Here is an 18,299-nt window from a genome sequence, read left to right as displayed (position 1 = left end):
GAGATTCATCAGCCTTTCGGCGAATGATAGAGCTTAACATTTCACTTACCATTTCATGATCATTTCCTGAATAGGCAAACGATGACGGGTTTCCTGTGAAACGAACATAAGCGCCCAGACTTGCCCGGCTTTTGATAACTTTACACTCAATGTTGCTGCCAGACAAAGATAGAAATGAGTCGATATGACACTACGGTATGATACTGAGATGTCATGAAGAGCCAGAATTTTCTCAATAGTTCAGGCCTCGAACGTTTCTCAGACACTTGTTCCGCGGACCGCCTCTGTACACCCAGAACAGTCAATTACAGCACTCCGCGGACACCGGCGTGCAATAGCGTGCCTTATCAAATAGACGATGATCCGGGCATTCTAGCAGTTAGTGGCGGACTCGGACTCGCAAGACACCCAACGTGCAGAACATTGTTTATTCTGGCAACAGACCATATGCAACTCCCAGATGGTTAAGGTCAGAGCAGATTCGCGCAGCATCCAGATGAGACATGGCTCAAAAGAGCAGCAGTGTGGAATTAGGCAACGATACAATACATCTAATACCCAGCGAACACTGAGACACGCGTGAGTCAGCGTCGGCGGAGAACATGTTCTAGGGAGAAACGCGACTTACCCCTATGACCTCGCGAAGGGAATCTGGAAGCCGGAGAGGAGGGCGCGAGCGCGGTTTTGTGCACCAACACCCTTTGCACTTGTGATGAAGTGTATGTGCATACCAAAGGTGGAAGGATACGCGTCGAAGTTGACCTCGATCTGAGGGAAGAGACCAAGGGCGGTGGGAGGGAGACCGAAGGAGACGACGCCAGAAGCGGAGTTGGGCTTGTCAAGACGGTTGGAAGGACCCTCGAGGGGAATGCCCTGGAAGTCACGGAGACGAGGGAGGACGAACTCAACGAGGACGCTGAGGAAGTCGTACATCTGGGGACCCTTGAGGTCGACCTTGACACCGACGGGAAGACCGGGGCGGACCCAACCCTGCAGGTTCTTGCGACCCTTGACGATCTGGACACCTTCGGCGGTGTGCTGTCCACCGCCCTGGTCGTTCGCTCCAGAGATGGCGCGGAGGGCCATGATGGGACCAAGAAGGTTTGTACGGCTGGCGGTGGCCTGCTTGATCTGGGTGTGAATTTGGATGCGCTCGAGCTGGATGACGTTGTCTGGCGAAGACGGCGGAGGGAGCTGCTTGGACCAGCGGTTGCCGCCGAGAGGGGGGTTGTAACGGTGCTTGGTGTAGGGATCATTGGGATCGTAGGCGAGGCGCGGGGGACGTGGGGGAGGGCGGGGGGTGGGTTCGTGGACGTAGGTCATGTACATGAGGTCGTCCTGGAGGGTGGAGTAGTAGTGGTTCGCAAGACGGCTGGAGTGGGTGTCACGGACGACGAGATGGACGTGGGGGATGGGGAGACCCTTGTCGTCGCGCTTGAGAGGTTTGAGCTGGGGCGCAGGACGTGTGCGGCGGACGGAACGACCTGCGGCGGCGGCGAGACGGGGAGCACGCGTCGCTGCTTGTGCGCTCATCGTGGCGGCCAGGAGCGTGTGCGGAGAGCGCGACGGTGGCCAAGAGACAGAGACAGACAGAGAGACAGTCCTCGCTGGCCAGAAAACAAGTCCAGAGCGCCCGGGACCCCGTGGGCGGCGAGGACCCCGGGGAGGGCGAGGACCCCGGGGAGCAGAGTGCGTGACGTGATTGCAGGCAGACATCGCCACCGACAGCTCTCTCTCTTGCTCATCGTCCACCAAGCCCCCGTCGTCGTCGCCGTCGCCATCCTCGCCGTCGGCAACGACCCCGCCTTCGACTTCTTCTTCCTCTTCGCAGCCTTTTTCTCTTCTCTAACCATCTATTATACTCTACTCGCCACTAGTTTCCTCCATGGGCCAGGCCAATTCCCGCAGCAGTCCCGCCCCCGACGCCTCGCAGCTTCCTCGCCAGTCGACCACTCCCCCTTCCAACCCTGCCCCGCGCGAGCGCACAGACTCGGCCACCACAGAAGCCTCAGCTTCCTCAAAGCGCTCCCGCCGCCAGTCGCTCGGCCGAACCGTCCGTGCTCTCCTTCCCCATTCTCGTTCCCCTCAAGACCGCTCCTCCTCTCACGATCCTTCCTCCTCCCTTCGCAAGCGATGGCGCTCCTCCAAGAGATTTTCAAAACAGCCCTCTTCTCTTTCTGACCTCCCGGAAGGTCTTTCTGCCCCCGACTCTGATTCCAATCCTTCTACCCAACCCCAATCTTCCCATACTTCCTCCCCCGAAGAGCACCCTGTCACAACCCTCTCTCCCGGTGCGCCCGTACAGTCTCTCTTATCCCCACTTCCCTGTGCCATCGTCGCACATCCCTCTCCAATCCCTCCGCCACTCGCCCCCGCCCCAGTCCTATCCTCAGCACCAGATCCCCGGTCCAGCTCCGACCATGTCAATCAGGCTGCATCACCAGACGCACCAGACCCCGAACTATCTCCCGTCACATATCCTCTTCCAGAAACTCACGAAGACGAACAACTCGCAGGGCAGATCGAACGCGACCTCAACGACTTCCTCGCAACCCATCAACCAGATAGCACCTTCGTCCAGGGTAGCTCGCGAGATGGTCAAACTCCGCCGCCTCCACCACCTACATCAGAGCCTTCTTCACCCCCCATTCACTCGCAGCCTGGTCACCTACCAGAGTCGCAGCCTCAACCCCCTCGACATTTCCAGCCACCTGGTCCCCTTGTCGTTGTACAGGGTGTCGTGAACACCAGCGATGCTGCAGCGACCCAAGCAGCGTCTGCTTCCCGTTCTTCCGGGCCCGCGTCTCTCACCAACTCGTTCCCGGCGCCACCACTGTCTCATCGCCGGTCCTCTTCCACTCCTCTGTCCGCCGAGGAACGACACAGCGGGCGTAACCGCCTTTCTGCCTTCCTGCCTAGACCCAGCAGCATGCTTGGCCGTCGTCCTGCCAGTGCAGAAGGCAGCGTGCCGTCTCACGAGTATCCATTGTCCAGCGATCCCGCTAGCTCCCTACCTGACTCGGGTAGCTCCGACATGTTTTCTGCCGATTCAGACATGCTCTCTGAAGATAGGACAAACGATGATGGTGAAGGGCGTCACAGGCCGCTGTCTCCGGGCAGCATCGATGTACTCGGAACATTGCTGAGGTACGTTCATTTGCCCCTCGATTGTGTAAGCAGCACTGACGTGTCGACAGTGTCGCTGCCGCTGCTACCGCAGCCTCTCTCTTCTCGCCCAGTCTCGGCTTCCAAGGCAATGGTGACTCGAATGCCTCGCCGCCCTCCGGAATTCCTCGTCCACTGTCACCGACACCAACTGCTGGTTTGGGTGGTGGGGAAGGCTTCAGCAGTCTACCTGGCTTCGGACTCGATCCCACAACGTCTCCATCCCAGCCTATGCCTCCACCCCAACCACGGGAAGGTCGCGAGCGTATCCGGACTGTGTGGGAGAGTTTCCGTGAGCGCCTTGGATTGAACCGCAACCCTTCGTCTTCCGACACGAACGAGGATACGCTTCCGAGCTCGGAGGAGCAAGGCAATATGCGCCCCGGCGAGATCATGCTGGCAGAGATGGCCCGAGCACTTAACATCGGGTTAGGGCTCAATGGAGACGGTTCCAGCACAACTCCAGAGCGTCCTTCTGACCCTGCGCCAGCTACAGATAACGACGAGCTAGCGCGGCGATCTACCGATAACGCTCCCACGGGACGACCCTTACCTCCTGAGGACAGCTTTGAGCGATTCCTGCTCAATCTGCAAGCTGACCTTCGAACTGCCCTCTCTGATGGTGGTACTACAGGCAGTGCAACAGCTGCCGGTGCGTCCGATAGTGGCGAGGGGCACAGCGATCCCACTGACCTCGACAGCGACGCAGAGAGCGCGCGGCTCCCTGCCTCTGATGACCTGCCCATGCGCGTCACCGATGAGCAACAGTCTGATGATGAGGAGCTGCCTCCTCTGGAAGATGTGTCTGACTCTGAAGACGAAGATGAGGAGATCTACGAAGACACAGAATCCACCCGCACGCCCACGCCGATGCCCGCTTCATCGACCGTGCCACCCAATCTCGTCGATCAGTCTTCCCCGAGGACGCGCACCCGTAGACACCGCGGTAACGCGGATCGTGCACCGCCGGGCATTAATCTCTGGCGACTATATCGCTTCCAACCGATTCCTGCTAGCCAGGTTGCAGGCCACGCTGCCGCCACGACTTCGACTTCGCTCCCCCTATCTCCATCCATCCCCACATCTTCCATCCCCCTTGCCCCAGACCCCCTCCAGTCTCCGACCGTCGGATCGCCTCCTGAAGCATTTGCCTCGCTCGCGACGCCACCTAACGCAGGTGCAAGTGCAAGCACAAGCGCGGACCCAGTAGACACGACCTCAGCGGCTACATCATCCCCACCTGCTGGCGACGCCAGCCAGAATATGGTGGTGCCCGTCATCGTTGTCGGACTACAATCAGTTGACATGGGACAAGTACACGGGCACGCGCATCCGCCCGAGTCTGACGCTGTTCTGTCCGACTCACGCGATGCACATACTGACAGGAGATCAAGACCGGCCTCAGCCTCGTTCGACGACGCACAGCGTCAGCAGCCGTTTGCTCAGCCCCTCGACGGTTCGAGTTCCGGTACCTCCACACCGCGGGGAAGGGGTAGTTGGCAGTCGCGCGCGGCGACGGCGTTGAGGAATCTGCGGCCAGGTAGGAGAAATGGGTCGAGGGGACGTAGGGCGGCTGAGGGTACAGGCTCGAGGACGTTTTTGATCTACGTCATTGGAGGTGAGTTTTGCATCATCCCCCTTGCGCGTGCCCCTGCTAAGCAGCGCGCCTTGCCAGGCTACTACCCCCCTAACCATCACATGGTGACTGGGTCGGATAACTTGGATTCGTACGAAGCGCTTTGGTATGTGTTTTCCGTATGCTGTGAGCGCTGCAGCAAGGTCTTACCGTGCCTTTAGGGAACTCGCGGAGCTTCTCGGACAGGTCAAGCCGCCTGTCGCGACTCGCGAAGATATCGAGAACTCTGGTTTGCAGATCATCAAATCTAGCGAGCTCGAGGATTATGAGCGGGAAGGCAAGCTTGCTTCGAATTGTGTCGAGCGCGTACGTTCTCCGCTGTTGTCTTGCTTATCAAGTATCGCTCATCTGACATCGTTGCCAGTGTCTCATCTGCCTAGACGACTACGATGCTGATGACGAGCTCCGGTTGATGACGTGCAAGCACGCCTTCCACAAGCAGTGCGTGGACAGGTGGTTGCAAGTCGGCCGCAACAATTGCCCCGCATGCCGGACAAAGGTATGTACCATTCATGCCCTACCGCTTTGCCGCACCCGTGTCTAATTGCGTGCTCGCAGGGTGTGTCTACAGCGGGTGATACTGCACCGTGATTCGCTTCTCGTTGAGTCTTCCCCTCCTTTTTTGTACACGTACCAATCGCTATGCTCCCATCCACCCTCCCTTCTTCCTCTCTCATGGTCCTCGGTTCTCTCACCTGTTCCTCCTGCATCACGTTCACGGACTTGTCGATTTGCTCTGTGTACCTGTGGCATATACTTGTATCGATATTATGCTCGCATCCTCACGTCGAGGTATAAGTCTGGGTGAATGAAAGCAGTCATTATCTTCAAGTGGCATCGATAGGACATAGATCATTGCATCTGCACGAGCCGGCTACCCGGATAACGTAGCCCCAGTATCGATGTACAGGGTTGATGACGAGATTGTGTCAGCAAGACATGGTTTGTGACGTTCTCCAGAGCATAGACAGACTGCGAGTCAAGACTCACGACTTCGTCTGTCGAGGGAGGTATCTCGGTCTTCAGTGCTCACCCAGTCGGGCGTATGACGATAGCAACATTCCTTCCGCTCCCGCTGGCCTGGTCGAAGAGATTAACCAGCTCAACTTTGTATGGTAGACCCTATCGTAGCCCATAAGCTTCCGTGAGTGTTTCATGCCAACGAGTAGACTCACTTGCAGCTCCTCCTGCATCCAGGCCAACCGATCAAGCAAGATGAGGCTCTCCACCGCAGGCCCGGCGATGCACCTCAACGTGTGGAAGACCTCGATCCTCTTCTCCAACTCCGTATCGGGTTTCGGCATGTCAACGTCCGCAAGGCCCAGCTTCATGCGCACAGTGTGGACAAACGTCTCCCAGTCCTTGTATGCTGAATCGTTCAACCTCCCCAGACGTCTAGGCCGGCGATCGGTGTGTGTTCCATCGTCTCCGCATGCGACCGACGGAGCCTCGTGGTGGGCCGGTGCCTCGGCGTGCTGCGTCAGTGTCTCCTCCAACATAGCCCTCCATACGATCTTCCGAAGCGCAGACCGCGCATCCTTCAAGGTCGCCTCCGTCCTAGCCCACTCCGCCGGCACCTGCGCGGCCAACTGTAGATGATTAGAAGTGAGGCGGAAGTCTTCGGCACCCCGGCAAGACTTGAACGCCTGAGAAAGCGGAAAGTCTGGACAGAATGACAGTAACTCGATGTGAGATACACACAATACATGACAGGCTTTGGCCACTTGCCTTCCGGTCGCATCATGTTATAACAACACCCGACGATCACAGCTCCTTGAGGTATCCAGGAGGCAGGTTCTGGACTTGCGCTGGTTCCGGTCCGAAGACTTCTCGTCGCGGCTGCCACGAAAGCGCGGAGAATGTCAAGCGTGAGGGATCCGCATGCATGGAGCCCAACTAGGAGAACATGCGTGGCAGACGCCTCATGCGACAGGGTAGATTGATGGGTTGGCAGAGACGCAGACTGGAGCCCGGATGGCCCCGCGTTTCCTAACCATGCCTGGGTCGAACTCAGGAGGGACTCCTTGTCGATGCATGTTGTAACGTATGTTAGAGAACCTTGCGAAGTATTGTTGCTATTGGAGCCTTCATTTGAGAGAGCGTCGCTGGTGCCGATCTGTTCGGCGGTCTGACCCTTTTGTCGGGATCTGCGGCTGGATTTGGATGCATCCTTACGAGCTGCGCCCTGCGTCTGGATATCACTCCAGTCCAGCGCTAAGACGTGCACTCCTAATCTATCGCGCAAGTTTCGAGAGAGATAGGCCTGTGAACCCCGTCAGTGAAAGTTCAGACCCTGGCAGAGGGAAATGGGAGGGAATTTTGTTGACGAACTTGGCCCGCACCAATATCTACTGCATGCCTCGTGTGCCTCAGCAATCTGTTTGAGGCCAGCATCGTCTCCAGGAATGCAGTCATTTCCACGACTTCGTGTGCCTTCTTCGGTGACATCCCCTGAAGTGGAGCAAACGCGACAGAAGAACGGCAAGGTGGGAGATATGTAGGATCTGCGGATGGAGGGAAGCTGAGGCCGACATGTCTAGGAAGAGATAAATCAGAGAGACGTTTGACGATCTCTCTGATTTCTTCAGGGATAGTTCCCAAGGACTCGAACAAACCGCCAAACTTGCCGCCGCGTCGACAAGCTTCATAGTGCCGGAGCAGGATGAGCCATGGATCTGAAATTGCCGACGACCCGTCTTGCTTGAGATCACCCATGCTGGCCCAGTCCCACCATGTCCCCCATGATGTAGGACGCGCAAATGATGAGAGACCTAGACTGTTGGGATGCAAGCTCAGGAGGCTGGCGACCAGTGGATGTGAGAGAAGATCTAGGATGCTCTGCAAGGAGTCCAGAGCAAATCTGTCCCCCGTTGAGTCCAATCTCGCGTGCACGTAGCTGTCATCATTCAGTCACCGTCAGTGCCTGAACGTTTCTCTGTGTTTCGCATGTACGCACTTGGCCATATGTAAAGCCCTGGTTCAGTGAGCGTGCGCAGCAGAAAAAGTTACATACGGTGATGACACGGTCAGCACTGCACGGCCGCTCGGCAACTCCCGGACGTTCTTGCAGGGCTTGCCGGTCAATTTCGACGCTCAGAGTCATAACCTTCATCCGCCCGCCATAGGAGTCAACGCACGATGCGATTACCTGAACCGCCATGTACCAAAGTAGAGATATGATACGCTCGTCAAACCCGAGTTATGGGGAGTCACCTCGGAGCCTCTGACGCCGCGTATCAGCCTCAGCTCAGCGTGAGTACTTATCGCCGAAGGTGCGCAGTGTGACGCTACCGCTACGGACGGTCATAATTGAATTGAACACACTCCCCATCTTTGCTCGCAGCAGAATCTTCACGCCCGGATGTACCTGACCGCCAGCGATCCCCTGCCGACGTTGATGATATTTCCGAAGCGCTCCACTACTTAAGCTGCTCACCATGCTCCATAGCAGCAACCATAGGATCTACGTGCGCGCATGGCGTCTCTAAGATATCTCTCTGCGCTGCTCCTGCTGATCACCTCAGCTACAGGATATACTTGGCCTAACCCTCAGCTTGACGAACTGGAGCGACTGTTGTACGACCAGTTCGGCTTCAATGCTCCCGGTATTCTGACCTCGGTCCTCCCGTGCAACTCATTCGTCGAGTTCAACGGAATTGCCAATCGATCTAATGCCGCAGATTGGATCCGCACAGTAAGACTTGTGTCTAGCCCTTCCATCATAGTCGTCTCACTTCGTATCTCCATACTAAGGCATACCATAACATGGCTACTCATAACGTCGAGGATGGCACCGGTGGCTTGGATGCATCCATACAGTTCGAACTGGATAGACCAGAGGTATGATTCTGAATATTCCGTCCAACTGACGTGGCGTCGCTGATTGTGTCAATCCGCAGAACGTCGGAGACGGCTTCGATAATACGATCGGTTTCCTCACGCATGGTATCAATCGCTATGTGTCAGGTAGACAGATACGTTCCTCCCAGCATGATTGCATGATTAAACCAATATCTCACCTTCTAGTCGCTGATATATTCGCTCTTGGCGCCGCAACTGCTATTGAGCAATGGTAAGACAACTCCGCTTCTAGCGAATATCCTTATTGAACACTGTACGGAAGTGGAGGACCTAAGGTGCCTTTCCGAGGCGGACGTGTCGATGCCACCGCAGCGGGCGTACCTGGGGTACCAGAACCGCAAGACTCGCTGGAATCGCACATTGCCTCCTTCGCGAAGCAAGGATTCAATCAGACGGACATGATAACGCTTGTAGCATGCGGCCATACATTCGGCGGCGTACAACACAGTGCCTTCCCCGACACCGTCCCAGTCCCTGCTGGTCTCGATGACATCGATGCCACATTCGACAACACGCCGTTCACCTTCGATAATGCAATGTAAGCCCTCGCTGTTCGTTATTCCACTTACATCCACATGGTTCTTGCCCAGCGCGTCCGAGTACATCCATGGTACCACCAACAATCCCCTTGTCGTTGGTCACAACGATACAACGAATTCGGACAAGCGTATCTTTGGGAGCGATAACAACGCAACCATGAGCCTGTGCGTGACATGTTTCTGCAGTCCCGATTAGTACCGTTCATAATGAGCCAACCACAGATTCGCGAATGACGCTGATCTCTTCAAGTCCGCTTGTGGTACCCTGCTGGCTCGCATGTTGGACACGGTACCAAGCGATGTCAAATTATCCGATGTCATCGAACCTCTTCCCGTGAAGCCCGCTTCTATGTTGCTCAAGTATACGGGCGACAACACCTTCAACCTAACTGGTTTAGTGCGGGTAGGTTTCTCCCCCGGGCCCCTCCGTCCCCCCAACATTCACATTAGCAATGCTCAATGGGGATCGCAGTTCTACAACATGCCAGAGAGCAACTCACGCACTGTCAAGTTCGTCTGGGAAGACCGCACTGGCAAGAAGGATCCATCGTACGCGGTCGAGCTTGGTCATACGCCTCTCATGGCCTCACATGGGCTGAACGACGGCCCTTTCACGGCGTTGTGGTACTCCGTCGGTCCTATCACGAAGAACTTCACCCTACTCGACGAATCAACGGGTATCTCCAAGTTTTGGTTCGAGATCGACGAGGGGGACGGTTCCGCTGGTAAAGTCGAGGACCAGGGTGGGCTCGGCTTCCCTCTCGCAGACACCATCATGGTCGCCGCCACAACGTGCACGGACACTGCGGCATCTGCGGTACGCTTTGATGTCGCTGTACGTTCATCAGCTCTTCTGTGTCGCATCCATGACATTGATTTCCCTGGCAGGTTCTTGCATCTGCAAATCCTTCGCGGGTCTATATTCGTTCCGAGTCCCTCGGTTCGATCACTACCGCAGGAGGCACTGGCACGACTATCACGGTCATTGAGACCGATGTAAAACCATCTGAAAACAGCAGTACCAGCGGACTGTATGACATATGGTCGATAATGCTCCCATTCAGTGCATTCACTCATGTGACTACTTCCGATGCAAACGTGGAGATTGTTGCCGACGTAGGAGGTGAGGAGCTATTCACGGCTTCCTTCTTTCCTACCGAGGAGTTTCCAAACTGCACGTAGAATAGAAGTTCATCTAGGCAGCCAGATCTGTGCACTTGTGTAGACGGTGTGATATAAAAGTAGATCGGATGAAGGTGACCTCGAGTCCGACATTTCCGGAGGAATATTTGCATGTGTTTGGTGAGCGTCTGCAAAAGAGTAAATTTCAAGGCGCAGGCGCTTGGAAAGGTTGGACTCGTCCTCCTTCCCTCTTCGCCGGCCACGGATGCCTATTGGTGAGTGCACGCTCTAGTTTTTTTTTCGTGATGAGTTTCTTGCTGTGCACCAGTCGGATGCTTCAGACGACAAATACCCTGTTCCTCTATATACGCTTGAGGATCCTGACCCTCATTTTTCCGAACCGTTCTTCATGACAACGGACTGACATGACTTCTTCACAGAAAATGTCTTGTCGTTGCTTTGTGTCCAGCCCATTGTATACGCGTGTCTACGATGTATCGTATACTTCTGGATCCATGAACAATCTCAGAAGTGTTTGTTCCTGTGGACTTCTGTTCATCGCGTCCGTCGTCGACTCTCAGTACATCATCGTCACCTGGAGTACATTGGATCGTCAGAGAGGTTGTACCAACAAGAGAAGTAGCATTTTCGTCTCGCAGTCGTGCACGCGATCTGTTCCTTCCAACGCCAACGCTGCTCTCACTCGGCATATCGGAGTAGTAGGAGGCACATATATGATCACGTAAAGCGACAAACCGATAAGTCATAGCCAGTCGAGAAGATATTCGACGATCACGTTCAACTACTCATCCGTTACTGTCGGCGTGTCCGTCCGCGGCGAGCGCGAGATACCGGCAACGTTGCTCAGAAAACGTTCCACGACGCGCTTACCACGTCGTAGATTAGACAGTGATATCCTTTCGTTCGGCAGGTGGGCTTGGTCCTAACAGGCAACTATCAGCGAATAGGTCGAGGCTCGCACCACAACCTGTTACCTACCGTACTTTGCCCGAGAGGAAGGTGGAGGGCATGACAAGCAAACTCCTTCTCGAGGTATGGAACGGAGGGTATGGACTGCAGATGATCAGTTTCGCGGCAAGGCTGGGAGTACATCGCTCTGCTCACCCCTCCTTCTCTGATACGCAGTGGCTCCACCGCCCACTCATCTCTCACCGCATCCTCGAGCGCATGGAACCAGGTATCGTCCAAGCTCCCAAGCCACCAGTCCGCCATGTGAGCAATAGTCACCTAGACAAGGCGTTGCATGAGAGAGCGGCGTATATGACGTCGGAAGGCTACTCACATTGAGCTGGTTTGAGGACTTCATTGTCGCAAATCGATCCTTGAGATAGTCTCGAACGGTCGACGCAATGGTCTCCAGGTCTTGATCGGGGACAATTCGTACCGACACATGTGCCTTGACCTTCGACGGGATGACCGTTGAGTCTGAACGCCACCCAGCACGTCAATTCACGGCGATGAGTAGGCCGGATATTACTCACTCCTCGGTCCTGAGACCTCGACATTGTGAACTGTGAGTGAGGGTTCACGCCACCGCGCTGCCAACAACGAGGCCGCTGTCTGCGTGACACTAGAGAGGACCTTGTAGGACTGGCGCTCCTCTTCCGTAAGGGCCCGAACGCTGTCATCTGCGCGATACACTTAGACGCATCGCCAGCTCTCGAAGCATCAAGACTCACAGAAATGAGGGATCGCGACTTTATTCGAGTCGTCAGTGAGTGTCCCGAGCAGCTTCAGCCTGCCAGATGCGCAGTGAGTCACGGAGCGCAACGGCCTCGAGAGCAGGGAATGACGCACATATCCAACATCGGTTCTCGCGTAGCGCCGCCGTCCACGCCGGAGTGTAGGTCAGGACCCTCGTTTGAGATCTAGGGACAGAGTGAGAGCACGTCTCAATGCTACCTCCGCCAAAGACGGACCTCAACATTACAATGCACGACGCCTCGCAGCCCGTAGGTGATGCACGGGGTGTCTTCTGCTATCCACGTCGAATTGCTGCGACGCTGTCAGCAAGCGTTGCAAAGCGTAACATATCCGCCTACCTCACAAGGATGGCATCGATATGTCCGATCTTGTCCTACAAGCATTCGTCAGCCGGCAGCTCGACTGCAATCGTCTCTCGATCAACAAACCTTGTGTCGCTTTACTGTCTCCACGAATCCACCACTTCCGGCCTCCTCCTCGCCTTCGACCAACATCACGAGATCGACGCCGAGGGCACGACGCGCAAGTAAGTCTGCAGCAGCGCAGGCGATGGCCATGATAGGTCCCTTGTTATCAGTCGCGCCCCGGCCGTAGAGGTAGCCGTTCCGACCAGTGAGCGTGAAAGGATCTGACGTCCAGCCTTCTCTCCGCGCGGAGATCACATCGTAGTGTCCATAGAACAGAATGCGGGGCTTGGGTGTCACCGTCTGCGTGCCATGGAAAGTGGCCAGCACCAGCGGATTTGTCGTGGCCCCGGTCGGAAGCTGTGGAAGCGACATTCATCGGGACCTCGATTGGATACCGGTGAAGCGTACTCACCAATGACGCCTCGGCGCCGAGCTGTGTGAAACACTTGCGGAGCCATATTGCAGCCTGCCGGCAGTCTTCCTTGTGGGTAGGTGAGTTGCTTACGCTTGGAATCGAGACGAATTTCGTAAGTCCATGGACCAAGATATCTAGAGGTTCACGTTAATTAAATATTATCAATGCGAATGAGACTAGGTCTTACCGCTGATGCTCTTGGAAATATCCGCATAGTTGCCAAATCCGCCAATATCGGATGTTACTTGGTTACCAGCAATCGGCGGAGTGATTTCCCATATCTGTCCCTCCATGAGCGGGGTTACGAGCTGCACTTCGAAATGTACTTGCCTTTATCATGTCATCGTTGGCACCTGTCACGAGAGCATATTTGTCGCGGCTCTCGGACGACAAAGTAGGCAAACGGGTGATGATGGAGGACAAGACGATGCCGTCGTGACCTCGCCACGATCCAGTCAAGTCGAAGGACGAAGACCACCGCTGAGGATAGAGATGATGCGTGTCAACGAGGATAAGATTGTTTCGTGCATACCTGTATGTCGCCATTTGCTGAACAGACATAGAGATCCGAGTTCAGCATTGACATGGACAGGATGTCCACATTCTGTGCCATGTGAGTCAACAACTTGAGAGGACGGAGAAAACACCAGCCTCACCTCCACAACGAGCAGCGTTCGTACAAGCGTGCGTGTTTCGAGGTCCCAGACTTTGACAAGGCCGTCTTGACACCCTGCATACACAGTATCGCCTCTGACGACAAGCGCGAGAACTGCGCCTGCATCGCAATCGAACGTGTGGAGCAGCTGGGGAGCGGAGTCTGACGACCTGTCCTCGGGAAGCTGCCATAACTGCAACGCAACAATGTAAGTATCGCAACCTTGTGAAAGCGCCAGCATAATCCACCTTGACTGTCGAGTCTCCGCTTCCAGTGACGAGTTGCAAGTGGTGACCGTGGCCTCTGCGGAAGGGCGAATCGTCGGAGCCTTCGCGGCTGCTCGGTAAAAGTGCCATGCAGTAGACATATCCGTAGTGAGCAGAGTAGATCACGTTCTCCGGGGGTACCTGGAAGACAGCAATAGGCGCCTTCAGTGCTTCCGGTTGTATGCAAGAGTCTGGCGGTGTTCTCGAGCCGGTGGAAGACGCAGAGGGAGGCGTGGTTGACAGTGACGTCGAGGAGGGCAAGCACGATGCGCAAGTTGGGTTCCGAGCGTTGAGGTCGGCCGGTCGCCGGGTGTACTGTGGATAGCTGTCGAAGAATTTGTGGGCTTTCCTCGAGGTAGGGGTGGTGCGCCCACTGGATATCAAACTGTCCGAGGAGAGAGGCGGTCGGGGCAGGACGAGGTCCGGAACTGCAAAGGAGAACGAGAACCACTGGACGGAGGCATCTTGGCATCCAAAGTATAACGTATTAGAGTAGGGGTTCCAAGCAAGAGAAAACAAGTCGCCGCAGTCATCTTCCAAGTGTGGGTGTAGCAGATAGAGAGGACCGAGAGTGCGGGTGTCCCAGACCTAGTAGAGAGTCAGAAAGAGTCAGACAAGGGTACCTATACATGTTACGTACACGTATCGTGCTATCACCTGTGATCAATGTGTCAATGGTCAACAGGTACGGACAGAGCGATGGGCTATTCACCTGACGCACTGAAGAGCCAGTGCCTGTCTGGGGCGTACTCGAGAGCGAGGATGCTGCCGGTATGGCCGCTCCAGACTGCTCGTAGTTTGAACGAATCTTTGTCCCAGACCTATGATGTGGTTGAGCGTGTGATTAATCATGGACAGCCAGGGACATATACTTACGCAGATCTGACCGTCTTGGGTGCCAGTGTAGATGTTGCCGTCGTCCGCGGCAAGGCTGAGGACAGAGCTGTGCAGCTGTTGCAGAGAGTGAAAGAGCTGTGGGTGCTGCACAGAGTGCGCGACATTCCTGCTAAGAGAGGCTAGAGGTTTCGTCGGACAGGCGTAAGAGAAAGGAGGAAACAACGCATGAGGCGACATTGTGGCGTTCGAGCGCTTGGAAGAACGTACGGTCGGGGATGATTGGAGACAAAGGCGGAGCAGCAGCCATTTGTTTTATACTGTCGGAATGTGCGCGTGATGAGACGCTGTCGGCAAGGAGATTGCACGAGAGCTCGGAGTCGAATGGACGGGGTCGAATTGGCAGGAGGCAGGTGGCGGATGGGCAGTGACAGTGACACGCGCGGACTCGGACTCTCAGTCGAGACCTGCACCCGGGAAGCGCCTGTTGCGATCGGGCTGGCGACTCGCGCAAGCCACGCGCAGCACTCGAGCTCCCGTCGCCCATGCACTCGTTCTTATAGATAACACATCGAATTCATTCACTTGACATCACAACATACATCGTACAAAAACTTGTCATGACACTCCGCATCGCGTTCGAGCTGGGTAAATCGTACTCAAGAGATCATCTTCGCCCGTCGCCCGTGCTCAATCAGAGTCGAACAAGACCACATTCTTGCGGAGCGCCCACCGAGGCCTGGGAGGGTTGTCCACGCCCGTCTGGGTTACCTTTACCACAGGCTTCAGGTCCAAGCACTCGTCCTCCGGGTCTTGCGAAGATGCCGGACGCTGCAGTGTAGGCAGAGTGGTAAATGCCCCTCCTTCCAGCCACGCTAACAATCACACTCACAGTTATGTATACCGAAGTATTAATGGCAGTGCCGTGCTGTTCAGCACATATTAACAATGCAGTACGCCAACAACCACAGGATAGGACTCACCAGCTCCCATTGGCCGTCAAGGAACAGTCCGGGACGCAGCGCACAGAGGGTGGTGCCGGGAGCCACGCCCGCGGAGAACCCACCGAAATACGTCGAGAAGAACGCGTACTCAGGCTGGTTGGGGAACGGCTGGTCCGTGAAGCCTGTGGAGAGTGTACCTCAGCGATAGCTGGGTGAGACACGACGTATGGACAGACATACCGGCACCCGGGCTACCCATCGTGACGGCGTAGTTGCGGCCTGACTTGGGAGGCAACGTGGGCTTGACGATCAGAGCCCTGCTAGAGTCAGCAGCGTGTCCAAGCCAGAACCAGCCGTTAGGAACGACGCCCTGCGGCCGGTAGATGCCAACGGGGTACTTGTCCGTGCCCGGTACGCGTTCAACGCTCACCCACCTATAAGTAGATTAGAACGTTGTGTTCGTGTTCAGCAAAGTTCGACTCGGACAGATACTGGAGCATAGACACACCTGCCGAGGAGCGGGGTCATGAGTGCCTTGACCGTGCTTTTAATCGGATCGGGCAGCATGTCGACGACAGCGATGGTCTCCCCCACTTCGATGACACGCCAGTAATCTGTGTCGTTCGTGGACGCAATCCATTGAGTTGTCTCCTGGATCTTCGTGTAATCGCCACCCTGTAGCACAGTAGATCAGAAGCGTCAAGCTAAGGAGGTTGGGAGGAAGGCATACTGTGACAATATATTTGACCGACAGCTTTCGACCCTGCTGGGTAGTGATCGTCGTCTCGGTGTTGCCGTGTCCTGCGGTGACCCCGGCGCCCCAGCCCTTGACCGACCCCTCAAGACCAGCCTTGACGTCCTCCTTCACCGTCTTCTCGTTCTCCTACAAGACACGCTTCGATATCAGACTATACCGATACGGCGATCTAAAGCTCGAGATGACCCACAGAACGCTTGAACGTCTCCATAGTGTGTGCCGACAAGGTTCCGCCGATACGGACCTTCGTTCGGTAGACCTCTCCGTAGTCCTTGAAGATAGCATCGAGAGCCTCACGTTGTTCCAGCTTCGTCGGCTTCGCGAGGGCGTCGCTGACGGCCTTCAAGAATGCTGGGCTGAGCTGCACGTCGTCGGCGTAGCCGGTACCCGGAGGGCTCAGGTCGATGCGTCCTTGAGGGAACAGGTAGCGCGAAGACACCATGATTGTCTTCTCGGTTTCGGTGTTCTTGTAGCTGGTCTCAGTCGAGTAGTCGGCGTTCGCGGTGGCGCTGGAGACAGTCGCGTGAGCAATGCGCAGAGAATACGGGGACCAAGTTGAGCATACTAGGGAGACGAAACCTTGATGGAGACAGAGGTGTAGTTTGATTGCATCAGAGTCTCGGTGTACTCTGCCTCGACAGTGGTCGTCTCAATCGTCGCAGTCTGATTGACGTTCACATTGAGCTTGTTGGGGCGCACGATGAGGTCGCGGGTGCTCGACTGGGGGCCGCTGGTCGTCATACGGACGCCCTTTAACAGGTTGTTGTCGTCGATCTGCCAACAATCACAAGACAGCTCAGTAACAGCAAGTCACGACAAGGTGAACAGATGGAATACTTGCCAGTTTGTTACGACGCACGGGATCATTGTTGACATCGACCAGAGTGTCGTCCGGGCTGGGAGCACTGGGAACAGCCTGTCTCCCCAGAGACGCGGTATCCCGTCAGGATGGAATGCTAGCCGGATGTATGGCTACGCACCAACTTGCACTGGGAGTCTGAGAATGTCGCAGCAGGTGCTGTTGCCATTGTGGTGGGTCGTACAGCAGGGAGGTGAGACTTTGCAGCGCTGTCGGTTGGGAGGGAACAGTGTAGTGTTACGGCCTTGAAAGGAGCATATATATGACAGCCACCTTGTTGTCAACTAAAGCACCCTCGACGATCTTCGAGCATACCGCCACTTCTTGAACAGGCGACCTTCGGGGCACAAGTGCACATAATTCTCCCACAGCTAATTCCATCCACCGCTGTGGAATAGTGGCGCTTGCCGAGGTCCGGTATGGCGACCTCGCCAAGGGGTGCTCCAGAAGCTCGTGTAGCATGGAAGGTGCTGGTATAGATTCAGTAGGACCGGGTGTGAAGCGCCTGCAAACGACAGGTCTGGGGCATCACCTATGCACATCGCGCAGTCCTGGAAACAGGGGCGCGTTCGACGTCACCAATGTACGTCCGCAGTGAGAGAGGCCCCGAAAGAACTGCAACCTTCCAGGAAACTGCGTGAGTATTGGAAGGATAATTTCGGGAAGGGCACCTCACAGAAGTGCACCCTGCATGGGCGTTCGCTATCAGGTCTCCTTTCAAGACTAGTATTGCTGTCGTTGTATCAGCTCACTGTCCCGGATCCTGCACATCACGAGGACATCGATCGTCTTGGTATGGCACAAATATACGGAGGTATTGGCAGTTTGGGGAACCAATGTCCTTCATCTACGATGGGCAGTGGATAGAAGCGGCTCCAACCGCCGCACTTGCGCTCGAGATGATTTCTTCGAAGGCTTCTTCAGTTGAAAGGGGTGACGTTGACCATGAGTTTGACTCTGACGGGGAAGGAAGTCTCATGAACCATGGGGTATTCAAAGTTGTTCCTATCGGATCTTGCTATGTAAAGCACCTGCGCACAAGTTGAATGGCACAGACGTCCATGCACAGCACGTAATACGCACGTATTAGTGCTCTGCCTGACCCGTACGCCGA

The 18,299-nt window shown here is 55.7% G+C and overlaps 6 protein-coding genes across 6 annotated transcripts; 2 read left to right on the top strand and 4 right to left on the bottom strand.

Moving 5' to 3' along the window:
- Positions 1–341: 341 nt before the first annotated feature.
- On the bottom strand, positions 342–1,533 carry L226DRAFT_509714 (mitochondrial 54S ribosomal protein uL5m; the record flags this gene model as incomplete). The annotated part of the gene is made up of 2 exons (XM_067678226.1): positions 342–568; positions 629–1,533. The coding sequence occupies one exon, from the start codon at positions 1,531–1,533 to the stop codon at positions 631–633; it is 903 nt and encodes a 300-aa protein (XP_067534477.1). The 3' UTR covers positions 342–568; positions 629–630.
- A 200-nt stretch (positions 1,534–1,733) lies between these two features.
- L226DRAFT_553454 (uncharacterized protein) lies at positions 1,734–5,692 on the top strand. Its single transcript, XM_067682927.1, has 6 exons — positions 1,734–3,147; positions 3,198–4,783; positions 4,841–4,907; positions 4,963–5,107; positions 5,166–5,300; positions 5,360–5,692. The coding sequence occupies exons 1-6, from the start codon at positions 1,886–1,888 to the stop codon at positions 5,390–5,392; spliced, it is 3,228 nt and encodes a 1,075-aa protein (XP_067534476.1). The 5' UTR covers positions 1,734–1,885; the 3' UTR covers positions 5,393–5,692.
- L226DRAFT_535829 (uncharacterized protein) lies at positions 5,654–7,786 on the bottom strand. The gene is made up of 6 exons (XM_067680995.1): positions 7,758–7,786; positions 7,133–7,697; positions 6,530–7,064; positions 5,977–6,464; positions 5,792–5,923; positions 5,654–5,675 (listed from the first exon to the last, which is right to left on the bottom strand). Exons 1-5 carry the CDS (start codon positions 7,763–7,765, stop codon positions 5,831–5,833), a joined length of 1,689 nt encoding a protein of 562 aa, XP_067534475.1. The 5' UTR covers positions 7,766–7,786; the 3' UTR covers positions 5,654–5,675; positions 5,792–5,830.
- Positions 7,787–7,930: 144 nt separating this feature from the next.
- L226DRAFT_488077 (heme peroxidase) lies at positions 7,931–10,460 on the top strand. Its single transcript, XM_067677222.1, has 10 exons — positions 7,931–8,073; positions 8,148–8,495; positions 8,555–8,641; positions 8,701–8,767; positions 8,828–8,873; positions 8,925–9,200; positions 9,253–9,366; positions 9,424–9,604; positions 9,674–10,036; positions 10,090–10,460. The coding sequence occupies exons 2-10, from the start codon at positions 8,277–8,279 to the stop codon at positions 10,381–10,383; spliced, it is 1,647 nt and encodes a 548-aa protein (XP_067534474.1). The 5' UTR covers positions 7,931–8,073; positions 8,148–8,276; the 3' UTR covers positions 10,384–10,460.
- A 335-nt stretch (positions 10,461–10,795) lies between these two features.
- L226DRAFT_488075 (Zn-dependent exopeptidase) lies at positions 10,796–15,052 on the bottom strand. Its single transcript, XM_067677221.1, has 20 exons — positions 14,896–15,052; positions 14,668–14,807; positions 14,504–14,612; positions 14,432–14,448; positions 13,774–14,379; positions 13,527–13,718; positions 13,403–13,474; positions 13,201–13,350; positions 13,058–13,151; positions 12,868–13,004; positions 12,477–12,812; positions 12,387–12,421; positions 12,264–12,339; positions 12,142–12,212; positions 12,024–12,082; positions 11,826–11,972; positions 11,627–11,769; positions 11,449–11,571; positions 11,323–11,397; positions 10,796–11,266 (listed from the first exon to the last, which is right to left on the bottom strand). The coding sequence occupies exons 1-20, from the start codon at positions 14,933–14,935 to the stop codon at positions 11,126–11,128; spliced, it is 2,763 nt and encodes a 920-aa protein (XP_067534473.1). The 5' UTR covers positions 14,936–15,052; the 3' UTR covers positions 10,796–11,125.
- A 237-nt stretch (positions 15,053–15,289) lies between these two features.
- L226DRAFT_535826 (pleurotolysin B precursor) lies at positions 15,290–17,658 on the bottom strand. Its single transcript, XM_067680994.1, has 10 exons — positions 17,307–17,658; positions 17,168–17,242; positions 16,892–17,100; positions 16,517–16,835; positions 16,300–16,452; positions 16,078–16,244; positions 15,810–16,003; positions 15,609–15,751; positions 15,518–15,553; positions 15,290–15,456 (listed from the first exon to the last, which is right to left on the bottom strand). The coding sequence occupies exons 1-10, from the start codon at positions 17,352–17,354 to the stop codon at positions 15,316–15,318; spliced, it is 1,485 nt and encodes a 494-aa protein (XP_067534472.1). The 5' UTR covers positions 17,355–17,658; the 3' UTR covers positions 15,290–15,315.
- Positions 17,659–18,299: the final 641 nt, after the last annotated feature.

The sequence above is a fragment of the Lentinus tigrinus genome, assembly GCF_003813185.1.
Source record: "Lentinus tigrinus ALCF2SS1-7 unplaced genomic scaffold L226scaffold_15, whole genome shotgun sequence".
Taxonomy (NCBI): domain Eukaryota; kingdom Fungi; phylum Basidiomycota; class Agaricomycetes; order Polyporales; family Polyporaceae; genus Lentinus; species Lentinus tigrinus.
The sequence above is the reverse complement of the archived record's forward strand: the minus strand, read 5'-3'. Positions and strand labels throughout refer to the sequence as shown.